Genomic DNA, 14957 nt, shown 5'->3' with positions numbered 1-14957 from the left:
TTTCCTAGATGTGCGATAATTAACTTGCTGTCTGAAATATCGTATAGCTTTGAAATGGTGACATAACGTATTTTCGAGGAAAATAGTCCTATTTCCTCAACACTTCAGCAACCACGTGATGCAGCATGACAATGTGATCGACAGTCTACTGGGTGGGGCGTTAATACATTCCTTCATTCATTGGATTCCTGTAAACTTTCTATATTATTTCTGGCAACGGCACAACGCAAGGCACCCTGGACTAAACAGGCAAACAATTAGACAAATGTGCTTGACTCTCTGTTAAATAAAACATTTCTTGAGGTAGGAATATCGTAAAGAAATATGATCAATGTCTCATTGTGAGAAGACAACCTCCGTCACGATGACATCAGCCAGTATTGAAATCTGACATGTATGATTTTTTTACAGACTTTTTACATCTGAAAGTCATATTCCCATTGACTTCCAGTGTAGTGAGAGAGACTGTATCCCGGTGCTACGTCATACCGGACGGATTTCTACCTGCTTGAACGCCAATAAGTCAGATACACATGAAAACATGAAATCAAATCAATACAACATGCAAAACCTTTCCTTTAAGGACCAGGGCTATAACAACACCAGGCACTAAAAGGAAGAAAATGGTCTGAAACTGGTAGCATTGCCCAATTCTAATGAACATGCCCCTCGGTGAGTAATAATCAACATGTTGTCTGTATATCTAGCAAGAAAACCAGTAGACTCATTCACTTCCTATTTCTCAGCTCTGTTATCTCTATCTCCGTCCACAGCCGCTGACCTTTGGTGACCTTTGACAGCCTGATCATGATACCTACCCACCCTTTGACCTTCCTGACCCTGGGCATGGTCCTAACTCAGAGGTGAGAAGTTAGGGGTCATGGGTCAGGGAGAATCAGGAGATTATATGGAAGGATTTGAATACACAGTGGTTCTCATATTGGTATTAATGTCACAGTTACTGACCTTACAGGTGGCTAGCTCATATTCCACACCTCTCTTCTTCTCTTCTCACCTCCACCTCTTCTCTCTCTCTCCTACAGTAGATGTATGCTTCCTGAGAGTCACCACTGGGAGGACTCTAATGGCTCCCAACTGCATCCCACCATCCAGAAACTAATGAAGGGATATAACCGGTACATGAGGCCCAACTTCAATGGTGAGGAGAGTTAACACACACACACTCTCTCTCTCTCTCTTTCTACTTTCTCTCTCTCTCTTACTTTCTCTCTCTCTCTCTCTCTCTCTCTCTCTCTCTCTCACTCACTCACTCACTCACTCACTCACTCACTCACTCACTCACTCACTCACTCACTCACTCACTCACTCACTCACTCACTCACTCACTCACTCACTCACTCACTCACTCACTCACTCACTCACAAACTAATGAAGGGATATAACCACTACATCTGGCCCTACTTCAATGGTGACGAGAGTTCACACACACACACACACACACACACACACACACACACACACACACACACACACACACACACACACACACACACACACACACACACACACACACACACACACACACACACACACACATATATATATATAACAGTATCTCTTCCCTCTCCCTCTCCAGAGGGCCCTGTTGAGATTGGGATGAGTCTGGATATCGCCAGCATTGATGCCATCTCAGAAATCAATATGGTAATGTTGAACCTGTGTGTGTGTGTGTGTGTTTGGGTCTGCTTGCATGAATGTCTGTTTTAATGTGTACATCACTCACCTGGTCCTCAGGACTACACAGCCACTATCTTCCTGCGTCAGCGTTGGAGGGACTCCCGACTGGTGTTCCCAGGGAATGAGAGTGTGAGTGTGGATGGACGACTAGTCTCCCTCCTCTGGATCCCAGACACCTTCATTCCAGACTCCAAACGCTCCTTCCTGCATGACGTCACCGTGGAGAACCGTCTCATACGGATCTTCAGCAACGGGACCGTTCTCTACGCTCTACGGTACGTACTAGTGTCCTGTGTACTTGTGGCTCAGTCGCTGGAGCATGGCGCTTGCAATGCCAAGGGTTGTGGTTCGGAATCCTTCTGGGGCCACCCGTACGTAAAACATGTATGCCTGACTGTGATTCGCTTTGGATAAAAGCGTCAGCTTACTGGCATGCATTATTATATTATTATAAACTGGGTGGTTCGAGCCCTGAATGCTGATTGGCTGACAGCCGTGGTATATCAGACCGTATACCACGGCTATGACTAAACATTTATTTTTACTCCTCTAATTACGTTGGTAACCAGTTTATAATATCAATAAAGCACCTTGGGGGTTTGTGGTATATGGCCAATAAACCACGACTAAGTACTGTGTCCTGAGAACAGCCCTTAGCTGTGTCCTGAGAACAGCCCTTAGCTGTGTCCTGAGAACAGCCCTTAGCCGTGTCCTAAGAACAGCCCTTAGCCGTGTCCTGAGAACAGCCCTTAGCCGTGTCCTGAGAACAGCCCTTAGCCGTGTCCTGAGAACAGCCCTTAGCCGTGTCCTGAGAACAGCCCTTAGCCGTGTCCTGAGAACAGCCCTTAGCCGTGTCCTGAGAACAGCCCTTAGCTGTGGTATATTGGCCATATACCACACCCCCTCATGGGTTATTGCTTAATTATATTACTACTGACCAAACATGAACCGTTCACGATGCTTTAGTCTACTATACACGTTACTGACCAATCATTATTATATTACTACTGACCAGACATGCACCAGCTTACTACTGAAATTAAGATGAAATTGTTGTTATTACGTGTGTTATGTGTTAAATGGCCTTATAAACAGTTGTCAATGTAGTCATAGAGCGTTATGAAACTGATAAATCACACTAGGATATGTCATGAATACATCAAGCTAAATGAACTGCTTGTGTCTTATAACTTACTTATCGAGTTCCACTTCTTTACCAAGTCAGTCAAACCTCTTGAAAAGACAGGAGAGTTCTTCATGAAAATGCTGTTTTTATTTGATTTTTTATAGATAAAGCAGTTTAAAAACCAACAGATGATAAAACGTGTAAAAGCTCAAATCTTCTAGTTTCAAGTGTTATTAGTCATATTGTCACGATCTTCCTCCTCTTCATCTGAAGAGGAGAGGCGAGAAGGACCAGAGGACCAAAATGCGGCGTGGTATGTGTTCATGATGAATGTTTAATTATAGAAAGAACTGAACACTGAATAAAAAACAATAAACAATAAACAAATAAAGACCGTGAAGCTGTCATAAGGACTGTGCTGACACAAGCAACTAACATAGACAATCACCCACCAACAAACAGTGCAACCCAGGCCACCAAAGTATGAGTCTTAATCAGATACAACTAATGACACCTTCCTCTGATTGAGAACCAACCATACTAGGCCGAAACATAGAAACCCCCAAATCATAGAAAATCAAACATGGACTGCCCACCACAACTCACACCCTGACCATACTAAATAATGAATACAAAACAAAGGAAATAAAGGTCAGAACGTGACACATATGTACGGGATACACATTGTCCAACAAAATGCCTACTTGCAGGTTCCTTCTAGACGATGCAACAACAGCAATAAATAGTCAAATATAAGAATATGAACATAAAGTAAATGTTAGTACAATAGACTTATACATTTGACACATGTATTAGGGAAGGGGGGTGGGGGGCAAGTGTATAAAGTGAGCAGTATAATAGGAGTTTGGTAACAGCAGTTGTGATGTGTGTGTAGCATGAATGTGTGTGTGTGTGTGTGTGTGTGTGTGTGTGTGTGTGTGTGTGTGTGTGTGTGTGTGTGTGTATGAGGGAGTGCATGTGTGCTAAGATGTTGAGAATCAGAGCAGGCGGTCAGTCCAGTTGTTAGGCTGTAGAGATGTATATGAATGGAATAGTATGAAATACAAAGGAAATGTGTTTGATACCATTCCATTCTAGCCATTACTATGAGCCCATCTTCACCAATTAAAGTGCCACCAGCCGCCTGTGATACACAGTACCCAACTAAACACAATGATTAAAAGTATCTTGTAAAGATTGTTCATCTTCACCAGTACGGGATATGCATGGTATACTGGCCCAGCCTCAGCTCACCCCTGCAGGGACAACATCTCCACACTCTCCCCCTCCTCTTTCCTCCTCCCCTGTAAGGTAACCACATCTAAAACGTAGTAAGACATAATGAAGTGTAGCCATAAAACAGACATTTAAACCCTGCCCTTTTTGTCATTGAATTTGAATTGAACTAATGAAAAAACCTACAGGATAATGATAAAAACAAACATTAATATTTAACATGTGTCCTAACTAAACAATAATGTACATTAGAAAACTATAAATGAATAGATACAATTGAAAAAGTAACAAAAACAACAATAAACAATCTCAAATGACAAACCTGGTTTGAACCAACATTTGGTTTAAACTATTTGATAATGAATATCAACATCAAAGCATTCTAGGAAACCTCTCCTCTCCTCTCCTCTCCTCTCCTCTCCTCTCCTCTCCTCTCCTCTCCTCTCCTCTCCTCTCCTCTCCTCTCCTCTCCTCTCCTCTCCTCTCCTCTCCTCTCCTAATGGCCCGGCCTCAGCTCACCCCTGCAGGGACAACATCTCCACACTCTCCCACTCCCTTTTCCTCCTCTCCTCTTATTCTCTAGGCCCGGCCTCAGCTCGCGCCTACAGGGACTCCATCTCCACACTCTCCCCTCCTCTCTCCTCTTCCTTCTGGTGGTGAAGTACAGATAGAGGGCCCTGGAGGTGTTGAAGTACAGATAAAGGGCCCTGGTGGTGTTGAAGTACAGATAGAGGGCCCTGGTGGTGTTGAAGTACAGATAGAGGGCCCTGGGGGTGTTGAAGTCAGATAGAGGGCCCTGGCAGTGTTGAAGTACAGATAGAGGGCCCTGGTGGTGTTGAAGTACAGATAGAGGGCCCTGGGGGTGTTGAAGTACAGATAGAGGGCCCTGGTGGGGTTGAAGTACAGATAGAGGGCTGTGGTGGTGTTGAAGTACAGATAGAGGGCCCTGGTGGTGTTGAAGTACAGATAGAGGGCCCTGGTGGTGTTGAAGTACAGATAGAGGGCCCTGGGGGTGTTGAAGTACAGATAGAGGGCCCTGGTGGGGTTGGAGTACAGATAGAAGGCCGTGGTGGTGTTGAAGTACAGATAGAGGGCCCTGGTGGTGTTGAAGGTCAGATAGAGGGCCCTGGTGGTGTTGATGTACAGATAGAGGGCTGTGGTGGTGAGGTACAAATAGAGGGCCCTGGAGGTGTTGAAGTACAGATAGAGGGCCCTGGTGGTGTTGCAGTACAGATAGAGGGCCCTGGTGGTGTTGAAGTACAGGGCCCTGGTGGTGTTGAAGTACAGATAGAGGGCTGTGGTGGTGAAGTACAGATAGAGGGCCCTGGTGGTGTTGAAGTACAGATAGAGGGCCCTGGTGGCGAGTTGAAGTACAGATAGAGGGCCCTGGTGGTGTTGAAGTACAGATAGAGGGCCCTGGTGGTGTTGAAGTACAGATAGAGGGCCCTGGAGGTGTTGAAGTACAGATAGAGGGCCCTGGTGGTGTTGAAGTACAGATAGAGGGCCCTGGTGGTGTTGAAGTACAGATAGAGGGCCCTGGTGGTGTTGCAGTACAGATAGAGGGCCCTGGTGGTGTTGAAGTACAGCGCCCTGGTGGTCGTCACCAATATCAGCAGCACTACAACCAGTCTGTAGTAAACAAAGTAAACAAGTCTTGGTCAGTTACCTGTCACAGTGAGGGAGAGGAGCTCAGTCTCCGAGGAGGTTAACTCAGGAACACAGCTCTATTTCCGTCGGTGGAAATCTACATTAAGGAAGAAGAAGGCAGCAGAGTGATTGACAGCTGGCTAGGTCTGGGTTCTGTTGGAGCCGGTGAATGTGAGGAGGAAAGAGCCTCCTGGGTACAGTGGCTGAGTGGAGCAGGTGGTGGTGAAGCTGTGGACTCTGAACACCTCTGGCCCCTGGAGACCCCTCCCGTTGAGACATTCAGGGAGATATTAGGCTGGAACAGAAGATCTGAGCAGGCTATGTTAACAGAGAGATGTTGTATAACACTGTCATCATAATACTCCCTTTCACACCCCCTGAGTGGAGGCTCAGTGCCACGGTAGTTAGCTACATCCCAGACCCTTTGTAACCAGAGGACTCTACTATTGAAACAGCAGAGCCACGGACGGTACAGTTGTCTACATCCTACAGCTGAATGCTTCATTTCCCACTGAAGAGGTCTCACAATCCTCCACCATCAAATCCTGTTGTACATCTCCAGTGTACCTGCACAGCGACCAGCCTCACATCATCAGGCTGTGAGCAGGTCAGTCCAGCAGCGTTACCAGGGAAACGGGTGTGTTCTTCTCTGGCTGAGGTGTGACAATGTAAGATAAGAGTCTTGTCTTTACACTGGAACTCAGTAGCCCAGGTTGGACCCTCACCTCCATAGAGCTGAAGGTGCCCCACAGCCAATGTCTATGTGTAGAGGTCAGCTCCATCAACAAGCCTCGCCGACTCTGAACAGACCACATTGGCTCTGGCATAACAATAAACATACATACGCATTTCATACTGCCGAAGAGTAGACTCCATTTCTGTGCATCTAACCCTCTCTGCAAAAACTATTCCCTTTCCAACTGGATGACCGTAAGATACATCAACAGGTTGTCCACAGCCCAACTGTCTGTCAACAGGTTGTCCATAGCCCAGCTGTCTATCAACAGGTTGTCCACAGCCCAGTTGTCTATTAACAGGTTGTCCACAGCCCAGCTGTCTATCAACAGGTTGTCCACAGCCCAACTGTCTGTCAACAGGTTGTCCATAGCCCAGCTGTCTATCAACAGGTTGTCCATAGCCCAGCTGTCTATCAACAGGTTGTCCACAGCCCAGTTGTCTATTAACAGGTTGTCCACAGCCCAGCTGTCTATCAACAGGTTGTCCACAGCCCAACTGTCTGTCAACAGGTTGTCCATAGCCCAGCTGTCTATCAACAGGTTGTCCACAGCCCAGCTGTCTATCAACAGGTTGTCCACAGTCCAGCTGTCTATCAACAGGTTGTCCACAGCCCAGCTGTCTATCAACAGGTTGTCCATAGCCCAGCTGTCTATCAACAGGTTGTCCACAGTCCAGCTGTCTATCAACAGGTTGTCCACAGTCCAGCTGTCTATCAACAGGTTGTCCACAGCACAGCTGTCTACACACCACCTTTGCATCTATCACTCTCTATATCTCACTCCATTTCTCTCTCTCTTCACCCCCATCTCCTCATCCCCCCATCACAGAATAACAGCGACCATCGCCTGCAACATGGACCTGACCAAGTACCCAATGGACAGACAGGTGTGCACCCTGCAGCTGGAGAGCTGTGAGTAGCCCCCACACACACACACACACACGCACGCACGCACACACACACACATAGACACAGTTTGTACAGCTAACCTTGTGGGGACACACAATTCAGTCCCATTCAAAAATCCTATTTTCCCTATCCCTAACCTGTACTCTTACCCTAACCTTAACCCCTAACCCTAACCCTAACCTGTACTCTTACCCTAACCTGTACTCTTACCCTAACCTTAACCTTAACCCTAACCTTCAACATAGTTTGAACACTAAATCTTACCTTAGTGTTAAATTTAACCCTACACTCCCTGAAAAATTGCTTTTGACCTCGTGGGGACTAACAAAATGTCACCATTTGGTCAAATGTTTGTTTGTTTACTATTCTTGTGGAGACTTCTGGTGCTAGTATAGTTAAACACATCCATGGAGGATAAGTGTGTGATTGTGTGTGTTTCCAGGGGGCTACAACCTACAGGATGTAATATTCTACTGGACTAGAGGGAATGACTCAGTGAAGGGTCTGGACACACTGCGCCTTGCCCAGTACAGTGTTGAGAGTTACTACACATCTATTTCTGAGGCTGTCTATGAGACAGGTACCTGTGTATGTGCTTGTGTGTGTGTGTGTGTGTATCTGTGCGTATCTGTGCGTGCGTGTGTGTGCGTGTGTGTGTGTGTGTGTGTGTGTGTGCGTGTATCTGTGTGTGCACACGAGTAAACATAACTTACCTTACAGTCTACTGGTCTACCTCACCAAATACGACACTATAGAGTCAGATAACTTAGGAGCTTCTAACCTGTTAGCGTGTGTGTATGTGTGTGTGTGTGTGTGTGTGTTGTGTATGTATGTATGTATGTATGTATGTATGTATGTATGTATGTATGTATGTATGTATGTATGTATGTATGTATGTATGTATGTATGTATGTATGTATGTATGTATGTATGTATATAGGGCAGTACATGTAAGCTGGTGCTCCACTTTGCTCTGTATGTAGGAACGTGTTGTTCTTTATCCTGGAGACATATGCCCCTTCTACTCTGTTGGTGGTGCTCTCCTGGGTCTCCTTCTGGATCAGCCAATCATCTGTCCCTGCACGCACCTGCATCGGTCAGTCACACTGCGTGTGTGTATTAACCCTGTCACTTACATATTCATTCATTCATTTGAGTATTAGAGTACAAGCAAGTTCCATTCCTCATCCATCCACCAATCCATGTAGGTGTATTACAACTGACGATGACTGTCATTATAATGATTCTCCAGGTGTGACCACAGTGCTGACAATGACTGTCATTATAATGATTCTCCAGGTGTGACCACAGTGCTGACGATGACTGTCATTATAATGATTCTCCAGGTGTGACCACAGTGCTCGATGACTGTCATTATAATGATTCTCCAGGTGTGACCACAGTGCTGACGATGACTGTCATTATAATGATTCTCCAGGTGTGACCACAGTGCTGACGATGACTGTCATTATAATGATTCTCCAGGTGTGACCACAGTGCTGACGATGACTGTCATTATAATGATTCTCCAGGTGTGACCACAGTGCTGACGATAACTGTCATTATAATGATTCTCCAGGTGTGACCACAGTGCTGACGATGACTGTCATTATAATGATTCTCCAGGTGTGACCACAGTACTGACAATGACTACTCTCATGATGGGTGCCCGTACCTCTCTCCCCAACGCCAACTGTTTCATCAAGGCCATAGACGTGTACCTGGGCATCTGTTTCACCTTCATCTTTGGGGCGCTGCTGGAGTACGCCTGCGCCCACTTCTGTACCGTGCAGCACCAAACCGTAGGAGACATACACAGGGTGGGTCAAATAGAGAAAAATGTGTGTGTGTCAAATGAAATCAAATGCTATTTGTCACAAGCTTGGTAAACAACAGGTGCAGACTAACAGTGACGGGTCCATCCCCAACAATGCAGAGTGTGTATGTTTATATGTGTACTTGTCTACCATATTTCTGAGAAGAGACCCCCCCCCCCCCCACAAAATGTCTCTCTTCTCCTCAGGAGCTCCTTCAGGAGTTTGATGACTCCAGCGGAAACGGTACCATGCCCGTGGTCAGCTCCAGCCAACCAAATCAGGTCCTGGAGCTAGGCTCCACCCAAAAGGATCTTGTTGACCAATCGGGGACGAGTGTCAGCGAGGCTGAGGCTACAGAGAAGAAGCCGGAGAAAGGGTGTGGCCTGACGTCGTTGAAGAACGCGGCGCGGCGTGCATTGTCTGTGTTTAGCGTAGAGAACCCTCACAACATCGACCGCCATGCTCGCACCATGTTCCCCCTCACCTTCCTGGCGGTTAATGTCTTCTACTGGCTCTACTATCTCTTCATCTGATCTGAGTAGCACACATCCCATCATCTGATCTGATCTGAGTAGCACACATCTCTTCATCTGATCTGAGTAGCACACATCCCATCATCTGATATGATCTGACCAGTACACATCTCTGATCTGATCTGGGTAGCACACATCTCTTCATCTGATCTGATCTGAGTAGCACACATCTCTTCATCTGATCTGAGTAGCACACATCCCATCATCTGATCTGAGTAGCACACATCTCTTCATCTGATCTGAGTAGCACACATCAAATCATCTGATATGATCTGACCAGTACACATCTCTTCATCTGATCTGAGTAGCACACATCTCTTCATCTGATCTGAGTAGCACACATCTCTTCATCTGATCTGAGTAGCACACATCCTATCATCTGATCTGATCTGAGTAGTACACATCTCTTCATCTGATCTGATCTGAGTAGCACACATCTCTTCATCTGATCTGATCTGAGTAGCACACATCTCTTCATCTGATCTGAGTAGCACACATCTCTTCATCTGATCTGAGTAGCACACATCCCATCATCCGATCTGATCTGAGTAGTACACATCTCTGATCTGTGTAGCACACATCTCTTCATCTGATCTGAGCAGTACACATCTCTGATCTGAGTAGCACACATCTCTTCATTTGATCTGAGCAGTACACATCTCTGATCTGAGTAGCACACATCTCTTCATCTGATCTGAGTAGCACGCATCTCTTGATTTGATCTGAGTAGCACGCATCTCTTGATCTGATCCGATCTGAGTAGCACACATCTCTTCATCTGATCTGAATAGCATACATCTCTTGATCTGATCTGAATAGTTCACATCTCATCATCTGATCTGATCCGAATGGCCCCCTATTTCCTATGAGATGCACTACTTTTGACCAAACCCCAGTAGTGTGCTGTATAGGGACTGTGTCCAAAATGCACCCCCTTTCCCTATGTAGTGCACTACTTTGACCAACACCTATAGAGAAGGACCCTGGTCAAAAATGGTGCACTACACTCTTAGAAAAAAAGGTGCTAGCTAGAACTTTAAATGGTTCTTAAGTTGTCTACCTAGGAGGACCCATTGAAGAACCCTTATTGGTTTAAGGTAGAACCTTTTTGGTTCCTGGTAAAAACCCTTTGGGGTTCCATGTATAGTTAATTCAGAAAGTATTCAGATCCCTTGAAATATTACACATTTTGTTACATTACAGCCTTATTCTAAAATGGATGAAATAGTTAATTTTTCTTCTCATCAATCGACACACAATATCCCATAATGACAAAGCAAAAACAGATTTTTCGGAATATTAGCAAATGTATAAAAAAAAAAAACTGAAATATCAAATGTACATGAGAATTCAGACCCTTAACTCAGTACGTTGTCGAAACACCTTTGGCAAAGATTACAGCCTCGAGTCATCTTAGGTATGACGCTACAAGCTTGGCACACAAGTATTTGGGGAGTTTCTCCCATCCTTCTCTGCAGATCCTCTCAAGCTCTGTCAGGTTGGATGGGGAGCATTGCTGCACAGCTATTTTCAGGTCTCTCCAGAGATGTTCGATCAGGTTATAAAGTCCGGGCTCTGGCTGGGCCACTCAAGGACATTCAGAGACTTGTCCTGAAACCACTCCTGCATTGTCTTGGCTCTGTGCTTAGGGTTGTTGTCCTGTTGGAAGGTGAACCTTCGACACAGTCTGAGGTCCTGAGCGCTCTGGAGCAGGTTTTCATCAAGTATCTCTCTGGACTTTGCTCTGTTCATCTTTCCCTCGATCCAGACTAGTCTCCCAGTCCCTGCCGCTGAAAACCATCCCCACAGCATGATGCTGCCACCACCATGCTTCACCATAGGGATGGTGCCAGGTTTCCTCCAGACATGACGCTTGGCATTCAAGGCAAATAGTTCAAACTTGGTTTCATCAGAACAGAGAATCTTGTTTCTCATGGTCTGAGTCTTTAGGTGCATTTTGGCAAACTCCAAGCGGGCTGTCATGTGCTTTTTACTGAGGAGTGGCTTCCGTCTGGCCACTCTACCGTAAAGGCCTGATTGGTGGAGTGCTGCAGAGATCTTTGTCCTTCTGGAAGGTTCTCCTATCTCCACAGCAGAACTCTGGAGATCTATCAGAGTGACCATTGGGTTCTTGGTCACCTCCCATTTCTAGAAAAAGTCTTGGTGGATCCAAACTTCTTCCATTTAAGAATGATGTAGGCCACTGTGTTCTTAGGGACCTTCAATGCTGCCGAAACGTGTTGGTACCCTTCCCCAGATCTTTGCCTCAACATAAGCATTATGTCTCAGAGCTCTATGGACAATTCCTTCTCATGGCTTGGTTTTTGCTCTGACAGGCACTGTCAACTGTGGGACCTTATATAGACAGGTGTGTGCCTTTCCAAGTCATGTCCAATCAATTGAATTTTCCACAGGTGGACTCCAATCAAGTTGTACAAACATCTCGTATTTCTGTTTTTTTAAACCAAAAAGGGTTCTACCTGGAACTGAAATGGGGTTTTCTATGGAGACAGCCAAATAACTATTTTGGAACCATTTTTTCTAAGTGTGTATATAGGGATGAGGTGCCACTGGACTGCCCCACACAGGACTGACCCACACTGGACTGACCCACAATGGACTGCCCTACGCTGGACTGACCCACACTGGACTGCCTCACACTGGACTGCCCTACGCTGGACTGCAAATAGGACTATTTACGCTGGACTGACCCACACTGGACTGCCCTACACTGGACTGACCCACACTGGACTGCCTCACACTGGACTGCCCTACGCTGGACTGCCTCACACTGGACTGCCCTACACTGGACTGCCCTACACTGGACTGACCCACACTGGACTGACCCACACTGGACTGCCCTACGCTGGACTGCCTCACACTGGACTGCCCTACGCTGGACTGCCATACACTGGACTGCCCTACGCTGGACTGCCCTACACTGAACTGACCCACACTGGACTGCCTAACACTGGACTGACCCACACTGGACTGCCCTACGCTGGACTGCCTCTCACTGGACTGCCCTACGCTGGACTGCCCTACACTGGACTGACCCACACTGGACTGACCCACGCTGGACTGCCTCACACTGGACTGCCCTACACTGGACTGCCCTACACTGGACTGCCCTACACTGGACTGCTCTACACTGAACTGACCCACACTGGACTGCCTCACACTGGACTGACCCACACTGGACTGCCTCACATTGGACTGCCTCACACTGGACTCACCCACACTGGACTGACCCACACTGGACTGACCCACACTGGACTGCCTCACACTGGACTGCCCTACACTGGACTGTCCTCTACTGGCCTGCCCTACACTGGACTGCCCTACACTGGCCTGCCTTCCACTGGACTGACCCACACTGGACTGCCTCACACTGGACTGCTTCACACTGTCCTGCCCTCCACTGTCCTGCCCTTCACTGGCCTGCCCTACACTGGATCAAATCTATCATTCAATGGCCTTCATAAACTTTGTATGCATTTTTGTATCTGTACATTTTTTTATCATGGGTATATTATTTATGATTATTTATTTATTTGTGGACTTGTGCTTGTCTTGTGAATTTGCAACAATAAAATAATGGACCATATATTTCAATGTGATTTGTCTCTAGTCAGTAGGCCTATCCAGACATACTGACCACACTGCTCGGGTCGCATGCGTTGCAAAATAAATGTACAAATGCATGTTATTCAATCATTGCACCCACAATCTCCCATCTCCTCATTGGTTTTTAGGAGCATATACCCACGTGCCATCTCCTCATTGGTTTTTAGGAGCATATACCCACGTGGGTGATTGAAATATGAACTGAGCTCCACACTCCAGTCCAGTTGGTAGTGGTAATGCACCTTAAAGTTAGTTACCAACCACCATATAAAGTCAAAAGAAGAAGAAAGAGCCTTGAAGGAGGAGAGATTACTAGAAATAAACAATATTTACTCTTTAATCTGTGGATTAAATGTCGGAGGAGAGGATCTGCAGAGAAGAATGCGACAAACTCCCCAAATACAGGTGTGCCAAGTTTGCAGCGTCATACCAAGAAGACTTGTGGCTGTAATCGATGCCAAAAGTGCTTCAACAAAGTAGAGTAAAGGGTCTGAATATGTACTTAAATTTGAAAAACGTGTTTTTGCTTTGTCATCATAAGGCTGTAACCTAACAAGATGTGGAGAAAAGCCCAGGAGTCTGAATACTTTCCAAAGGCGCTGTAGGTTCTGTCTTATCAGCCGTGTGAATTCCTGTAGATAAGTATTGACACCTAGTGTACATCGTTCAGATAATATTTATTATTATCACAATTTTATTTGTCATCATACTGTTTATAAAGTACATCTCAATTTGAGGGTAAAATGAACATTGTGCAGTGTAAAAATCATCCTATAGACAAAACAGTAGGTATGGTTTCTGTCTGTACAGATAGAGGTGATGCTTCTGTCTGTACAGATAGAGGTGATGCTTCTGTCTGTACAGATAGAGGTGATGCTTCTGTCTGTACAGATAGAGGTGATGCTTCTGTCTGTACAGATAGAGGTGATAAGGGAAAACAATGTTAAAGGGATAGTTTCGGATTTTGGCAATTAAGCCCTTTTTTCTACTTACCCAGAGTCAAATGAACTCATGGATACCAAGTGTATGTCTCTGTGTGTAGTTTGAAGAAAGTTGAAGGGCGGTTCTGGAGCTATTTTTGCAGCTGAAATGCACTGAAGTCTACAGAAGAATTTCCAGTGACATGGAGCTAGGAAAAGTCTTAATTTACAAAATCTGGAAGTATCCCTTTAAAGCACATCACATACAGTAAATCACTGTGTTTTTCTTCCATCTGCATTGTCTTCCAGTTCTATGGAACATTCTCACCTTAAATCTCTCGTTGTCCCTTTGTCATTTATTAAGGTATAATTTCATATCCTTTCTGTACACTGGCTCAAATATTCAATTTCGTCCAAATCTCTACAACAATCTGAAAGACACATCCTCCCTCTGATATTCCTCCAATCATCTCCAATCTTTCCTTAACATCGTTATGCCTTAGGTGCATTTCTTTGACTCCCATTCCTGCAATGAAAATCAACAGTTTAATATTTTTGTGTGTTATACAGACACACACACATGCACACACACACGCTGTGTATTTTCTGTGAGTTCTCCTCACACTAACTGCTGGGACACCATTAGACCCTGGTGATGGAACTGGCTCACAGTGACAGACTGTGGAGCTGCGTCCCTCTAAGGTGCAC

General features: G+C 45.7%; 1 protein-coding gene and 1 pseudogene across 1 annotated transcript in view; one reads left to right on the top strand and one right to left on the bottom strand.

The window, feature by feature from the left end:
* The first annotated feature begins 777 nt into the window (after positions 1-777).
* On the top strand, positions 778-9723 carry LOC135545550 (gamma-aminobutyric acid receptor subunit pi-like; annotated as a pseudogene).
* A 4264-nt stretch (positions 9724-13987) lies between these two features.
* Positions 13988-14957, bottom strand: part of LOC135544951 (actin filament-associated protein 1-like 1) — a 79362-nt gene continuing 78392 nt past the window's right edge. The window contains 1 exon segment of the mRNA XM_064972639.1: positions 13988-14775. Coding sequence (XP_064828711.1) covers positions 14749-14775 — 27 coding nt within the window. The 3' untranslated portion in view covers positions 13988-14748.

The sequence above is a fragment of the Oncorhynchus masou genome, chromosome 9 (genome assembly GCF_036934945.1).
Source record: "Oncorhynchus masou masou isolate Uvic2021 chromosome 9, UVic_Omas_1.1, whole genome shotgun sequence".
NCBI classification, from domain to species: domain Eukaryota; kingdom Metazoa; phylum Chordata; class Actinopteri; order Salmoniformes; family Salmonidae; genus Oncorhynchus; species Oncorhynchus masou.
The sequence above is the reverse complement of the archived record's forward strand: the minus strand, read 5'-3'. Positions and strand labels throughout refer to the sequence as shown.